The following is a 17495-nucleotide window of genomic DNA, read 5'->3' on the forward strand; positions in this document are numbered from 1 at the left end:
GATATATACTCAAACTTTAACCCTATTTAATTATAAAAAAGTAATTAACCCGACAAATTATTCCAATTTTATTCATAAAAACAGGCATGCCTTGATAAAATCAATTAATTACATCATAAAGTGGAAGGACAAAAAAGAGACAGTACTGGATGAAGTCACTTTCTATCACAATGTAAGCATGGAAAAAAATAACTATTAAAAAGACAGTTAAGTGTCAGGGTTTAAATGCTAAATTAATACATAAGGCAGTGTTAAAAAAAGGCACAGGCTGCACTTCAACTGTTTTGCTGACCTCAAACTCCCCATATTCACACAAAAGTACTGAGATGAGCACTGACTGACAGATGCTGGGAGACAAAATGTTTTGATGTCTGGTCATTTTCTCCATGTAGTGGTGCATATGTGATTGGACAAAAAACAAGACCATTCCATTTCATTACATACTCCTACCATCAGATGCATATAAAATAAAACCTCTGTTTCAATGCCAATATTTCAAATGACATTTTACAATTATTACAGGGTACCTACAAATTCATTTTCATCATGTTTAAATGCATAAAATAAAATGCACATACTATCATGTTTTTCTATGAATTGATCTCTCCCTTTGCATGACTTTTTGTGCCTCTAAAAAGGTTACTGTTACTGATTTAATAAACAGCAAATTATGCATAACAGGAAAAATCCCTTGTCAAAATACAAAGGAAAACATAATTGTACCCATGATGCCGTTCGTTACATCAAACATTTAATGTATTTTAAGTACTATTAAAAGTACGACAAGATCAGCTCTGAGACACTAAGATCAGCACCCTTTCATGTCTAAAGCGTCTCAGAGTTCACACTGCAACAGGAACACACAATGCTCTATATATTCACTTAGATATGCGATCCAATATCATCTGCTGTGGTTACGTCTACAATCTATTAAGCAATGGAATTATATCGCGTACATCCAGAGGTGGGGCGCAGTGAGTCCCTGCCCCACCCCCGAGTCGTCATCAGTTGATAAAGCTGCTCTGATTGACTCATTAATGTAAAAATAAAGCTAATCAAAACTAAATCTGAAATGAAGACGAATCTTTGCTGCATTTGTATGATTGATTGAGGAATTTCAAGCCAGCGGGCACTACCCCCAACCTCCAAGCACTAAGTTGCAGTCAATTCAATAATTCATATCAGAGACTTGGATAAATCAGACAGGGCAACCATTGTTTGGTCTGAGACCACGGCTCAAGTGAGGACCCTAGGAGATACACACTGGGTCCAGATACATAATGTAATGTTGAAATTGCTGAACGTGTTTATCAACAATTGTGCTGAGGTAGTGTTTGCCTCATCTGCTTCTGCTTGCTCTCATGAACCAGGGTGATGAACAAGTATTTAAAGGTTTTTATATTCAGTCCTGATAAAAACAAGACCCACAATAAAAATATATATATTTTTTTTAAAACCAACACTTTAGTGAGACTAAGGCTGGTTCTGAGGCTTTTTAACTCCAGACATCTTGCGAGTAGCGTCCCTTGGTCATCAGTTTCTTGATGTAATCGGTGGCCTGTGTGCGTGTCATGCCTCCCAGTTCTTCTCCTATCTCATGGAGGGCTGTCTGCACATCCTTTGCCATGTTCTTTGCATCCCTAAATCAGGAGAGAGAGCACTTTAGAACAGAGATTTCAACAGGGGGTCTGGGACCCCCAGGGGGTCCTCAGAGTCCAAATTATTGTCAATTTTTTTTTAAGTATTAGCAAATATAAATCCCCATTGACGATAGGCTTACTGGCCTCTAGGTAAGGTAGTCACTAAGAAAGCCACCCACAGATACAATTCATCCTAAAGATTCACTGTGCCTCATAAAAAGAGGATTTATTAAAATGATGCCAACAAATAATATTTTAATATTCTGTGCACTAAAAGGTATGTATAAAGGCTTTAGGCCGCTCTACACATTATTGTAGACCTAGTTTAATATTCAACTTAATTTTATACAATATGTACAGTAGGAGGGGGTCCATGTCCATCTCTCTTTCAGTTAAGGGGTCCTTTGCTTAAAAAACGTTGAAGAGCCCTGCTTTATAAGTCTGGTCATCAGTGTGCCGTGCCCCCCCCCCATATTTTATATTTTTTTATCCATCTACTGGAGGATATTTCCCTTTAATCAAAAAACTGATCATCAGCCAGCAACAATGTTCACCTCAAACATGGTGGAAGTTATTTGCTTTCAATTCCTGAATGATGGCAGTATAAACCAATTAGACTAGAAGGCGCCAAATCACCAAAGAGAATGTGAGTTTCCAAATTTGAGCATTTGTTTTCCCTCCAGTGTAATTCTTTATTCCTTCATATGAAATGGTCTCAAATTATCGGCAATATCAAGTCAAGTCATTAAGTTCACAACATAAATATAATAACGTGAAAGTCTGATCTTTTTGAATACATGAAATTTAATCTTTTGCTGGTCCAATGTGTTAATTACCCGCAGACGTAGATATGAGCGTTGTCTGAGTGAATCAGCTTCCAGATGTGCTCCTTATTTTTCTTCAGGAGATGCTGCACGTACACCTTTATTTTTGAAAGTGAAAAAATTGTTTGAAAAGTTCCAAACACACAATAATAAAATGGTTCATCATCACACATTGATAAATAATATACAGTATGTATATTTGTTGTCTAATTGACTATTTTTCCATTGTTATCCATTATCATCAATATGTTATTTGACCAAAAAGGTGTTCAATATTTTAAATAACGAAGATATTTTTGTTCAGCTCTAAGGGACACTAACAGCAGTGAGCTAGACAGACATACCTTTTGCTCCTGGTCTCTGGAGAAGGCAACATTAAGCTGTGTTAGAACTCCATTCTTCTCTGCTTCTTCCAGCTCCTCCTGGTAGATATAATCCTCGTTCTTATGTCTGCAGCCGAAAAACATCACTGTCTCCCCAACCTCCTTTCCTGTGAAAGGAAACAAAACATTGGTACATGCTGTTTATTCCATTCAGGCTCTTCCACTGGAGGTTTATAAAAGTATAACTGATCAAGTAAATCTCAGACATCTTGACATGCACATTTATCATGTTTTTAGAAGTACTTTTGTAAGCATACTGGTTCACAATTCATACTTAAGTAATTAATAGGCCTGTGTTCAGTGACTGAGAATGTTAATAACTGAATTAAGATTATACATTTTTTTATTATTACTTCTTTATGGGTAGTGTACACATAGAGTAACTAAAAATCACACCACACCCACACCCCCACACACCCACCCCCACCTTGTTGTTTCAGCCAGCCCCTCTCTTGGATGAAACCCATAAAGGGAGCGATTCCTGTCCCAGGGCCGATCATGATCACTGGGTTGGTGGTTTTGAAGGGCAGGCGGAACTGAGACTTGCGGATGTACATGGGTACGGTGGACTTGTGGCCGTTGTCGGTGACCAGTTTGTTCTTCAGCCAGTTGGTCGCAACTCCCTTGTTGATGCGGCCTGTCACAGTCTCGTACTCCACCACTACGGCACAGATGTGGATGCTGTTGGGGTGAACCTACAGAACAGTAGAGTGCCAGACAGCCCTCTATTTTAATTCTTAGATCTGACTAACATTTCAGTTCAGTTTATTTTTTTGTCCCAAAAGGGCAATTTGAATGCAGCAGGAAGACATCACATAAAGAATATACAACACAAACCACATAACAATTAACACAATAAAAACAACAGCTTCAGCCTGAGTTAAAGAATAAATAGAATAAATAGTTGCAGAGTTGTATTGGAGTTATAATGAAAGTAAAAAGAACTACAAAAACTCAAACGATAATAATAATAATAATAATAAATAAAATAAATACAGGGGTCATTAATACAAGCAAGGGCTATCACCTCCTCTTAGCTGAGTTGAGTGCCTGAATGGAAAGAGGAATAAAGGAGTTTTTGTATCTCTGTTTAAGAGCCAAGGGGGTGCTAAAACGTAAGCCAGATGGTAATAACATGTATTCTCTGTACAGAGGGTGAGTGGTGTCCTTGCAAATAGACATGGCTTTTTTTTTTTTTTTTTTTTTTTTTTTATCTGTTTGTTAAAAATGTCAGTAAGGCTACTGAACTTCACACCCACTATCTTGCTGGTCACATTCACAATTTTTAAAAGTGCATTTTTATCCTTGATGGTGAGGTTTCCATACCAGCAGATGATAGAAAATGTCAGGACAGACTCAATAAAAGCTCTGTAGAACAAAGTCATTAATGTTTTGTCCACCTGGAAATGAAAGTTTCCTGAATGCAAAGTGCAGTCTTTGTTGCTCAATGGTGTTTTTTGCCCCCAACCGCTGCCTTCAAGGCACCTAACCCTAACCATAACCAATGCCTCCCAACGGTGCCTTCCAGGCAGCGCTGCCTTCCAGGCACCGTTGGGGGCAAAAAACACTTTGTTGGCCTCTCTTGCACACAGAAGCAGTGTGAATTAAGCCGGTTGTCAATCAAGGTGCCCAGATATTTGTAATATGGCACCATGTCTATGTCCTGGCCCTTAATAACACTACTACAGGGGACATTGGGATGACGTCTGAGATCAATGGACATATCCTTAGTTTTTGTAATGTTTAGATGAAGGAAATGAAGGACAATAACTGAGTCGTCTGCCAACTTGATAATGTGCCTATTGTCATGAGGGCTACAACAGTCGTTGGTATATAGGATGTACAACAGAGGGGACAGGACGCATCCCTATGGGGATCCAGTGGATGATATTAACTCACTGGAAAGCTCACTGTTCACCCTCACCCTCTGACATCTCTGAGTGAGAAAATACAGAGGTTAAAGGTTGAAATGAGTGAGTAATTTCTCAGCTAGCAAATGAGATTGTGTGGTATTGAAAGCAGATGAAAAATCAACAAAGAGTAGCCTAGCATGATTCCCACTCTAGATGCTTATATAAGAGGTTGAGTAAGGTGATAGTGGCATCTTGTACCCCCCTCTTGGCCCTGTAGGCAAACTGAAATGGATCTAAAAGGAGTTCCGCCTTAGCTAGAAGCTCTACTTTTAAGTTTTTCTAAGGATTTCATGACCAAGGAGGTCAGGGCAACAGACCACCACCACAGACAGTTTCAAAAGAGATGGCACTCTCTGCTGGGAAAGTGACAGGGTGAATATATCATAGAATACTGGACCTAGTTGCTCTGCACACACTTTCAGCAGGTGGCTGCTAATATTATCTGGGCCTGGACTTTTCTTAGGTCTACAGTGTTAAAAACAGTTGATGACACTACGTTCATTAAAAGGAAGGGATACATGGGGGAGATTCTGAGCTCAGAATGTTTATTGCTGAAGTCATGAATGTCAAATCTGACATAAAACCTGTTAAGGTCCTGTGCCAGCAGTGAATCAGACTTGTAACTGTTCAGTTCAAGCCTACTCTTCCCCCCTTCCTTAAGCCCCATAATTGTCTTCATACTGTCCCAGGCACAGCCCAGGTTGTTCATCCTAAGCTGTGTTTCTATTTTATATTTTTACTTAAGTTTACCTGCCCTAATTTCCCTTTTAATGTCCTTTTGAAGCTTGTGTAGTATCTAAGTTTCCTTCCTTAAAAGCCCTATTCTTTTCATGCAATAACATCTTCAGGGACTTTATAACCCATGGTTTACTGTTTGGATATACTTTAATAACCTTAGTTGTAATAACAGTACTCTCACAGTATGAGATCCAACTGCAGATAACATCTGACAGTTCATCAATATCAGAGCTGGACTCTGAACATATTCCACTCCGTGCAATCCAGACACCCCTAGAGAGTAGGATTGGGCATCGAGAACCGATTCCTACTTTGAATCGTTTCAAAGACTACGATTCCAGTTGAATCATTTCTTTCATAGATATTGTTCTATATCTATGGTTTCTTTATTGGAATCATTTGGAACCGTTTGGAGGATTTTGTTTCAAATCTGATCATGGGTTGCAAATTTAATATGCACAAGTTTTGGTTTCCGTAGCGGCCAGGCACTTGTTGTGTTGCAGCCTTGGAGCACAGTAAGCAGCGCTCTAGTCTGGCTTTATTTTACATTGAAAAAGCTGTAAAACTGCAAACCACCATTGAATCAAAATAAAACTTTCCTCAATAGGCATGTGACCCGTTTCAACTCCACCCCTCAAAGAATCGGAACTGAGAATGGATAAGAGCCGGAATCGAAAGGAAGAATCGGAATTGGAATCAGAATTGGAATCAGAATCGTTAAAATCCAAACAATGCCCAACCCTACTAGAGAGCCAAGCAAGCGTCCTCTGACAACTCTTTAACGTGCACAGTCTGTACTTTACCCCTCTCGAGAGCAGTGCGATATGAATCTGTCAGATTAGAGCAGCCTGTGTGTCTTTTTTGCGTATACCCATATCAAAGACCATTTGTAGAAAGAAAAAAAAAAAAAGAAAGAATTAAGTCTGTGACAAAAGTTAAAAGGATAGGACTACCTGCCGAACAGGGAATTACCTTTGAGGAGGAAGCGATGGAATAATAGCGAGCCTGGAGACGGGGCAGCAGCTCACACAGGTGGTCAACGGGAGGCTTCAAAGAAGGCATATCTTCCAGGATAGCGAGGATGTTTCTACTGGCACCTAACACCCAACTCTGGTAGAGTGCCTGTAGAGAAGCAGCAACAAAAAGACAAAAAGATGAAGTATAAAAAGAGATGGAAAAGGGTTGAAAAAAGGGCATTACAAACGTACAGAGATGGGCGAGATGTAACTGTGTTTCTATAACACAAACTAGATAAAGACTGAATTTCAAACCACAACACCCAAAAATCTTTACCACCTGGTACTGACCTTGCCCTCAGGTGAGGAAGAGGCCATCTTGCGCATGTTCTCCTGGTCTTTGGGGTCAGAGGCGTACTGTGCCAGCTCATAGAGGACATTGGTGCGAGGAGGGTGTGTGATGTCCAGGTAGTGAGTGAGGGCCGTGCGGTAGGTGGTGGGGCAGGGGAATGGGTGCTTCTTGTTGGACTCCTCTGAAAATATATGAAGAGGGTTTTTTTTGGTATCTAGAATTGCCTCAACATTCATTTCATGGTTGACTGATAATCATAAATGTTTAATAAAAGCTTAAAATATTTATCAAGGGCAAAATATAAATATAACACCAACACTACAGGTCAACATACTGCTCTAATTAATCCGTAGTAAATGCTTCCTACTTTTATGTAATTCATTTTGCGTTTCAACAATATTTAACACATACGTATGGTTACCTGCTGCGCTGAATGTCTATAAAAAGCATGCTTTAATTAATTTCATATTTGACTGGTCACAAAATACACATCTGTACAGGAAGTTACAAAGAGATAACCTTAGATTGTGTACTAAGTCTTTCATTATTAAGCACTTACGGTCATTTTCAATGATGTTAATAAACACTGAACAGGAGCTGCCTAACCACAAAGTACATGTGATGACCATCTAAGGTCTATGACGACAGGACTCATTTAATTTGTAACAAAACCTATTACAGCAATAACATTCAATTGCTGTAATATAACAATATTCAATTCCTCTGCATTAAGAGAGCAGATACTGCAAGTCTAGATATCAAGGGAGGTTGTCGTGGGAGGGTTTCAGGGACGATCTGTTCAAGTCAACGTGCTTCGGGCTTTCAATGCCATACCATCAAGGTTGTTGAGAGAGATAACCACATCAAGGTCCACTCCAAGGATTTGTCCCAGCTTGTTCACTAATGCAGAGTCATTTGTGGGGAAAACAGCAACGTGGTCTCCTGACTCATATCTTAAATCACAGAAGGTGACAAATTCAGACTTTGACCTGTATTGCATTATCCAGAAATGTAATATAGATATATCCAACCAGTCTCACCTGATCTTGGAGCCTGTTATGTCTAGTTCCAGGTGCATAAGATGTCTATTACCGCCTTTGTTGAGTCTGCGGTTGACCGCGACTGGGGCCAGGAAAGGGTTTTTCGAATCAAAGGGCCTATAAATAAAACAGCAACACTTAAATGTAAAAATGTATTTACAAAGGCTTGAAAATAGTCACAAAAGAGATGGAATATCTCACGTTAATAAAAGACTACAAAGATCTATTACTTTTTAAATAAATAAATTATTGTTTGATTAAAAAAGGCTACTGAAATATGTTTCCAATGTCCACTAGGGGGCAGAAAGCTTCAGTTTAATAAAGTGACCTTTGGTTAACTTTGCACTAGTTATAAATGTGGGTGAAATGTGAGCAGACAGCACTTTAATGATGAATGAGTTCTGGTGGTGAGCAATGTCTTTGCCACAGCACTTACGGCTTTTGGACCTCAAAACTCTTCAGGCGGCCAATCTCTCCTGTGTACACTTTGTTCATGTTGAGGTCGGTGTGCTCCTTTAGCTCGTACTGACGTATACTGTGAGGAAAAATAATTTTAACACAGAAGTTAATTTCACATACCGATGGGTGGGGTTTATCATTAAGCAGATATGTCCTGATTAAGCATTACAGTCTTAGCCAATATTTGGATACGGTTTAAAAAAATAAAAAGACTTTGGGTGGAGTATCATTTTAAACCTAGCCCATTTTACCCTATGTGTACAATAAGTCACATTTGGTCATCACTGTGTGGTGATTACCTTGTAACTTTAGTCTGATTATTTTCACAGTCCATGTGGAAATTCTACTTAAGCAATTGCAGCCAATCTGAAAATATGGCCACCTTATCTTACTGAAAAATAGGCATTATGTGAAAACTACCTTACATCTGAAGCAGACAATATATTACTTAACCTTTACTTCAAAACACATAAGTTAGTGTGAACTGTGATTGCAAGCTTTCCGCTGTCATCATCCGTTATATGTAATGTTCCCGGCTTTAATACGGTAAAGAGCTGGTAAAGAACGCGAGTGGGGGAAAAAAGGTTTAGGGTGAAAATAAGACAATTAAATAATGATGGAGCAAAAACATGTGAAAAGAAGTAAAAACTTGAAATGATAAAAACACAATAAAAGGGGGAAATTGTCTGTAAATGAACCTTGAGTCATCTCCTAAGGCTTCAACTCCAAAGTGCTCACAGACTGCCGGCCAGAACTGCTCTCTCCATGAAACAAAGTCCTCTTCCAGACTGAAAGACAAAACCAGGTCAGTCAGCTGAGAAATGCATTTGAATTTGCTCTTGCTCAACAAATTAGACTTCTTATTTATATAACCATGTACATTTTAAAAATATACGATAATACAAGTTTATTGCTATAATGTTCAAAACATATTTTTCACGCACTGTCTGTCCGTTGAAGCACCGGTCTCTTTAAGCCACCCTACTGAAAAGCCCAGTCTGCTCGGAATGGCTTGCGAGAAAAATATGATGCACCTTTGAAAAGGTAGTTCTTAAGCTAAGGGTGGAGATACTCAGATGGGGTTCAGCTGCCTACCGTGGCGTGTACTCAGGATCACTTATTGAGGTCCACACCATGTTATTTTGTGTTGCATTTTGCACTCAGAGAAAGGTTTGGTAATCATTTCATTTTTTGACTCAGATGATTAACGGGTCACTTACTTGCCATCGTCATCTCCTAAACCAAGGTCAAAGATGCGCTTGGCCCCAAGTTCTTTCAGCCTTTTGTCAACGTATTTTCCCATTGCATTGTAGTGTTCATATGTCTTGTTTCCCAAAGCAAATACCTGGAGACAGAGAGAAACCATCAGCATGTGGCCTTGGCTTAATCTTGAAACAAACAAGCAAAAAATAAATTGTCAGGCAATTTATTCTACTAAAACACTAAACGTAAACAACATGAACAACACAAAAATGTCTTACAAGAGACCCTGAAAAATCTCTCAATGACTTTAATGTATGTAGTCGCTCTAATATAGACCAGAGACAACAGATGAAATACAGGAGGAAGGATGTGACTGTGCCTAAGAATTTAACTAGATTTCCCATAGTTAAAATAGCCTAAAGCCCGGGCTACACCGCCTACCTAGCAGTGTGTGTGACGGCAGCCATGTTAACAGGTTAGAGCAGCCACGTAGCATGCATGCGATCATAGGCTTGAATTAAATATTCTATTATTAATGTTCATTAACAAAGGCTAACTCAAAATAGAAAGACAAGGCTGGCAGCAGCAGCAACGCTGTCTGTGTGGCCCCAGCAGTTAAGCAAGGTAGCCATCACACATAGGTAGAGATAAGCTGTGTGGTTTGGGCATTACCCTTTCATGAATGGTGTTCACTATAGGTACATGTAAAGATTATTCTATGTGCCATAGCCTCAATAAACATTTTCCAAATAGTGTCATTATCAGTGTTTTGACTACATTAATGGATAATGCCAGCCCACTGGTTGTCTCATGTCATACAACTATTTGACTTTTCAGCAAAGCGCAGTGAAGATTGATTGAATAATTGAGGAATGTATTTGTTGTCAGACACTGATGTCCAAGGCAAATGTATCATTAGGATAATAAGGTCCATCTTATCTTATCCTATATTAAGACAACCGACAGAAAATAAGGCTGACCAGGTCATTGGAGCCACCTGAGGTTACAGGTCTACATTATTCTAATTATGCTTTGTAAACATTGTGTTTGTGACAAATAATTATGACCTTAATATACAAATACACCATAGTATTACAGCATCTACACCAGAGCCATCACTGAACTGAACTCCACAAAACAATGTCCCCACACCACCACCACCCTCAACACTCCACAGGACTAAAACTGGATTCATAATTATTAGAAATGGAATAATGTGCAATAACTCTATATAGCATGCAAGAATATATTTATAATGTGTAAATTGTATTTGGCACAATGTACAAAATGCTTTCTTTTTTATAATGAGTTTTTCAGCATGACAGGTGCGGGCATGCGCGTATGTGGTGTGTAAACGTACAAGCGTGTGTGAAATGATCATGTACTTTCTTAGGAATTGAACAGCAAATTTAGTTGTATAATGTTCAATGACAGACATTCTAATATTACTGCACTATGGTGTGAAAGATGTGTGCTTCTTTAGATATGTGCCATTCACCTTTCATCACATCCCTTCCAAAATCACAATTAATACTGCTTTGACATCTGCCCTTTGCACAGGATATTTTTAAGGGCTGGGGCAAGAGAGTCCAGGGGGATCAGGAGAGGTTGGGGGTGGAAGCAATGGAAAGGGCATAGGTACAGGGACAAAATCTCAGGAGTCAGGTGAGGGTCAGGGAAAAAGGGTGCCCAGAGGGTGCTTACTTCTAGTATAAATAATCATTAGATGCAGCCGTCCATGTGACAAAGCAACAAAAACACATATGTAGAACAGAGTGTGTAGCACAATGTTTGCATGGTCATTGACATCATTCACAGTATGCTTTGTGTTGTGCTTATTAAATTGTCAACCTTATGCCACACTGTAACCGTTTATGCATCACTAACACCAACACAATTCCTATACAATTACATTTGTTATAATAACTTAGACAATTCTCAGCATTCTTGTAAGCTTGTAAGAATTAGAAAGACTTTATGTATACAAAACTTGAGCAACTCACAGTGTAGTTTAGTCCAGAGAGGTCTTCATCATCATTTTCCTGCAGCCAGTCATAGAAGTCCTGGGCATTGTCTGTTGGGTCGCCTTCACCATAGGTGGCCATGCAAAATATGGCGAGGGAGTTTTTAATCTCAGACAGACGGGCTAGCTCCCCCTGGAACATGAGACATCACAATCGGAGACAGTAAACACTGAAGAACTACTAATTTTAAGTAAGTTTGTCTTCAATATCTGACCGGCTGTCTCAAGACTTGTCAGCAAACTTGCAAGTAATTAACTATGACTAACAAATCAAAGTATATTATCTATGTCCATACCGGTGCTCACAGCAGTGTTGCAATACATTTTTGGATAAAGCCTGAGGTTATAATATTGTGCAGTTGTATTAATGTGACTGAAATAGCATACGCATTATGATCTCAGCGTGTGCTGTCCTTGCGTCTTTATGGACTGAACTTGCCTGGACAGATTTTATTTCAGCACAGCAAATTTATAATAAGAATAAATTATATTACTATGGCAGGTATTATAAACGGTTATTTGGCTCAGTTAGAATCTGCCATTAGATGTGTATTGTATCATCATCAAAATGACTAAAGGCTCTTGTCTGGACAATTCAAGAGAATATTTTATAACTACTAAGGTGTAACTGAATGATTGCTTTATCATAGTAACACACTTCTTCAGCACTGCAGTGTTATTTTTCCATGACACGATGACAAATACTTAACTGGCAGCTATAATAAGTCATATCCAAAAGAAAGTTAATGGTTATTCTGTGGTGTGTGTGTTGTTCCACTGATGCAAATTACCATTTCATACTCCTCTGGATCGGCAGCCATTCCTTTCATGCCGTAGCGCTGAGCGTCTTTGGACAGTCTGTTAGAAAATTCCTCTCCTGTGCCCGTCTGGGAGCCGTAGAACACAATGATGTTCTTGCCCTGGTAAAAAATTAAGAAAAAAAAAAACATTTACTTGGGGCATGTAAAAGATTTATCCCACAACTACAATGAAAAATCTGACCCACCTAAACACACACCATGTAAAACAGCAGAATATATATTCAGAATGTATTTTCTCCCAAATACTAAAATGCTGCATTGCATGCAACAGGGAGATGATGAGCACAACCCAAACTACAAAATGTAAAAAAGAAAAGGGCTAAATAACTTCACATGACTTGAACTTTACTTGAAAGCAAATTAAGACAAAAAACAACAAATATTTCTCCAAAATACAGTTTTTCTTTAGATTTTCAACCAGCTCCATCTGTACATGTATTTGTGAGAATCACACAATTCTTTATCCATGCCTACAGTGTTGCCATTACATTCATAGAAAAGAAAAACAGAGACAAAATGAAAAGGCACTGTGAACCAAAGTTCTTTCCTGCCAGCATCATGGTATCTGAACTATTTGCTGCAAAACCACATGATTCTAAACCAAAGTCTTTTCTCAAGGCTGGCTTAAGAACAGAGAACCATCAAAGTCAAAACAGTGTTTCTAAATCTAGAATTGCATACGGAATAATCACATTATCAGCAGGCCATTATAGTCATCTTGTTCTTCATCCACTGAGCATAAGAAGGGAGGACATTTTTATTAACTAAGACACTACCATTCCCTTTTCAAATCAAGCGCTTCGACTTGCACATCAATCAGGTTTTTACTGGGGAAAACCACCAAGGTTGATCAACACCTAGTAAAGGGCTGCAACACCAACACTGTCTAACCTTGTACATCTGCAAGTCCAACTGGCTCACAGTTCTTTTTAAACCTCGAGTTAGTGTTTTGGAATAACAGAAACAAAACTGCTTCTGGATAATATACTGTATCTATGTTGGAAACACAAGACTGTTCACACAAAACACAACTGAAGCAGAAATAATGCAAAGGATTAATTCACAGCACTCACTGTTTTCTTCATTTTCTCGATGAAACTGGTCTCTCTTGTGGTGGGTGCTCTGGGGAAAACAAACAGGTTTGACTTGTAAATTACATAATTTAAGCGTAAATGAACACAAAAGGTGTGGTTAAATACTAACTACTTAGCAATGACAATGTTCAATAAACACCAGTTGTGGGAAATTCAATGAAAAGGTCTCGTCTTTCCTCATAAAATAGTTAATTACAAGGTCATCATACTTGTAACCACTTCTGTGAGGATTTATTGTCCATTTCAAAGCAAGAAATACAAAAAAACAACAAAATCCAGTAGCACCTGAAAATAGCATGTGTAAAGGTGAATGTGAATCCGGTGAAATTTGCGGTCAACAGACATAAGTAAGAACCCAAACACACCCCCTCTCCAGCTTCTGTCATGCAGGTGCACATGTGAATAAACAGACAATGATTATTACCATACCAAACCACGTGACGTCCTACCATATGTCATAGGTGAATCTGTACCTGATCTGTACCTCAGTGTTCTGTATCTGCATCCAGAGAGCAGTAGGGTAATGTGGTGATGGGTGTGTGATGTCCTGTGCTATTAAGGTTGCAATGCATGCAATGGCCTTAAGGGCTTTTCAGACCAAAAGGCAGCAACGGCACCACTGCGCTCTGAAACCCACTGTTTCTAATGGCTTGAGCCGTGACTGCATGCGTGCGCAACAATCAGCGGTTTTTCCGAAGGGATAGTCAGCAGGTCGGCTCTTTGGATCAAATTGTGGTCACCACGTATTTTCTTGTCTTTGTTTTTGGTAGTTGTTGTGTTTGGTGTGGTTTCATCGTTGGGTCCACTTTGTGGAATGGATGACTAAGTTAGACTCAATGTATTCTGTTGACGTTGTGCTATTATAAGCTAGTTCGATTCTGCAGTGGACACTGTACAGAGTTTTCGTTTCAACTACGTTTCAACTGATTCCAAACTTTGGACACTTTGTCGTTTTCTCCAGCCTGTCTCTTCTCTTAGCCCCTCACTATTTACGCTCTCTCTTTGTAATCTGTGCCGTCAGTCTTCATGGCATGTGTCGCCAGCAGCGTCAGCCTGGTGTGCGACAGTAATAATCATCTGTGCGGAAACACCGTGAGCGATACAACGTTGGAAACATTGATTAAACAAAATATTTTAAAACTCATTTTAGCCGATGCCTATACACATTTTTCCCCCGATATACTATATACACTTTAATTTTACTGAAGAGAAATCCAAGTATCTCTCCTGTACTACCTTTACCTTATTACACTTGTGTTGTAGATAAGGCAATACACAAGACAAACATTTGATTCTACCATAAATGTATCATTTTACAAATGTAGACAGACATTCACCCCTGAAAAATAGTTAAATTATTTCACTTGGAGGAGAATAAATTATATGCCAGAGCCACATTTTATTTTTAAGTTCAGACTTCAAACTTCAGTCCTTAGGAGTAAAATAAAAAATTAATTTTCAAATAAAAAATGTACATCATCTACTACTTGCACTCGTTCGCTTTCTATTTTCCATTTCACAAACGTATTATCAAATGCAGATGCAATTGCAGCTGCTGTGTGAGAAACGGAGCATTCCTGTGAGCGTAGGTCGGACAGCTTTTTTAAGGGTGAAGTCTTCGTCTATCCACTGGGCAGTGAGGCTCAACATGCTAACAGGACTCACGCTTGATATCCAAATGTCCGTGGTAAAGCTAATGTGACTAGCGGCAACACTCTGGAGTTCAGATAAGGGCACATCAGAAAAGTAGCGCCGGCTAGGCATAGCACGCTAAACAGCTGGTTATCAAGAGAAATACATTCAACGATTAAGTCGTTAAGCCCTTTTACCTTTGGGTGGTCGCTGCTGTATTTTCTAGCTTTGTCAAAGGACTGAAGTAGAGGCTGCTGATGGGTTTTTGCCGGCGTTTTTTCTTCTTACTTTTCAAAGTCTCTGTGCTGCTCAGGATGACGGCTCTTGAGATACGTAATCATATATTTGTAGTGTGGAACGAGAGTTGTTTTACCACCCTATCGGCAAGGCTCATCGGCAGAAATATTCATATCTGCCGATGGCGATCGCTTTAAGCTTTTATCGGCCAATACCCATGTCGTTCCGATATCATTGTGCATCCCTATAGTGACAGTTAGTCAGTTAAGGCCATTTATAGTTGTGCGTAAAAACGACGGCGTAGCCCCGCAGACCCCTCCGCGTCTACGCTGGACCCTACGCCGTAGCCTGATGCGCACCTCTCAAAAAATTTAACTACACGTCGCAGCGACGCATGTCGCTCGGCCGTGGCTTGGTAGCGTTGCATTTCCCCATTTCCCCCGGCTCATTTCCTGGTTCTCCTTCTCCATAAACAACATGAAATCAAGGAGAGGGTTAACTTTTCCTGCTACAGATTTCCCACCGTGGTCAGAAAACACAGGGGAGACACTTTGTTTCTCTCACTACGACTCTAGAGTCGGTACTCAAAGCTAATCGCCGTCACTCTCTCACTTCTCCCTCGCTCTATCACCCACTCCACACACACACACACACACACACACACACACACACACAGTTTTACAGTTACGCTACGGCGTAGGGTCCGGCGTAGACGCAGAGGGGTCTGCGTCTACGCCGGACCCTGCGCCGTCGATTCGACTCACAACTATAAAAAGGCCTTAAACATCAGACCATTTATGTAGGCCACGGTGAGAGCTCTGCGTGGAGCCTCCGCACAAATGTAAAACGGCCTTTAGTCATGACAGTTACGGAAACATGGGGGGAGGGGCGAGCTTGCTCGGTTTTGTTTGAAATTTACTTGGAACGTCAACAGAACTAACAGTGCACCTTTAATAAACATGACTGCTGTAAACAAACATTTAACAGTGCTAGACAACATTCAAAATGTACATTTAGCTGTTTTCTAGTGTTAGTCTGTGTATTAAATGACCACGTCACTCACGGTGGTATATTACAATTCTGTGAGGAGGTGGTACAGCAATTTGGAATTCCTAGGTCTCAATTTTCTTTATATTTGCCTAGTGTTAGGACCTAGTGTTAGTCTTTGTAAATAGTTTTGTTCCAGGAATGGCCACTGTTTTGTTACATATTATTTGCACACTCAGTCCCGTTAGTATGCTATTTTTAAAGCATTTTATCCAAAACTCAAGCACTTTTCAAACCTTGAAAACAACATCAAAATTCAAGCATTTTCAAGATTTCAAGAATTCACAGGCTAAGTGACTAAGAGTACTTGGTGTGATAATGTAATGTTAGTATTCCATGTCCGTTATGGCACGTTCATTTGTAGAATATGCAGTGAACATAGCCAAAGTTACACCCGTACAAACCCTGTCTTCAGCCCCGAAGGCACCAGAATGTTTAGATAAGGTGTTGTTGAAATATGGAAAAGGTCATGAGGCTTCTGGGTATTATTCTAGGCTTATGAGCCTGGACAGCCATCAAAATGACATGGTAAAGGGGTCTGAGTATTAAACTGGATGATGAGGAGTGGGACAGAATGTGTAGGAATATTAAAACTATGTCACGCAAAGTGAGGTGCACGTAATTCAGTTCAAAATTATGCAGCGCTTCTATTGGACTCCCTTCAGGTTGTTTAGAATAGGTCTGAAAGACACACCAAATTGTTGGAAATGTAAGACAGAGGACGGAAAATTACTTCATGTCCTATGATCCTGTGATAAAGTCAAGGAATTGTTTGTTCTGGGAGATGGGTCAATCCTAAACGGGATGGATAAGCACTTAAGAAGCTGGGTCAGCCAGGACAGATTATTTTAAGGAGGATGGAAGAATGAAGGGGTGCCGTCAATCCAGGAGTGGGTTTATGAGATGGCTAGGGCTGTGGTGTTTGAAAAAATGTCATATAAACAGTTTGCGAGATTGGAAGTCTATACTCGAAAATGGGGAAAGCACCTGAGGTTTCTGGAGGGTTCCTAAGAAGCTTTGTGCTGGGGAGAGACGTGTATGATGGGTTTATGGTGTTGTCATTTATGCATGTTTATTTGGTCTATGTCCATTTTGTTACTATTCTTTTGAATGGTTTTGAATATTGTAGTTAC

General features: G+C 39.6%; 1 protein-coding gene across 2 annotated transcripts in view; it reads right to left on the bottom strand.

Annotated features, from left to right (window-relative positions):
- Positions 1-52: 52 nt before the first annotated feature.
- porb (P450 (cytochrome) oxidoreductase b) overlaps positions 53-17495 on the bottom strand; it is a 28725-nt gene continuing 11282 nt past the window's right edge. For both annotated transcript variants that reach the window (XM_028573569.1, XM_028573570.1), the window contains 14 exons: positions 13426-13474; positions 12323-12451; positions 11512-11664; positions 9526-9650; positions 9004-9093; positions 8283-8381; positions 7847-7963; positions 7641-7759; positions 6806-6987; positions 6471-6620; positions 3275-3542; positions 2809-2954; positions 2477-2562; positions 53-1640 (listed from right to left, as the gene is read on the bottom strand). In XM_028573569.1, coding sequence (XP_028429370.1) covers positions 1496-1640; positions 2477-2562; positions 2809-2954; positions 3275-3542; positions 6471-6620; positions 6806-6987; positions 7641-7759; positions 7847-7963; positions 8283-8381; positions 9004-9093; positions 9526-9650; positions 11512-11664; positions 12323-12451; positions 13426-13474 — 1858 coding nt within the window. In that variant the 3' untranslated portion in view covers positions 53-1495. The remainder of the gene's footprint in view (positions 1641-2476; positions 2563-2808; positions 2955-3274; positions 3543-6470; positions 6621-6805; positions 6988-7640; positions 7760-7846; positions 7964-8282; positions 8382-9003; positions 9094-9525; positions 9651-11511; positions 11665-12322; positions 12452-13425; positions 13475-17495) is intronic.

The sequence above is a fragment of the Perca flavescens genome, chromosome 3 (assembly GCF_004354835.1).
Source record: "Perca flavescens isolate YP-PL-M2 chromosome 3, PFLA_1.0, whole genome shotgun sequence".
Lineage (NCBI taxonomy): Eukaryota > Metazoa > Chordata > Actinopteri > Perciformes > Percidae > Perca > Perca flavescens.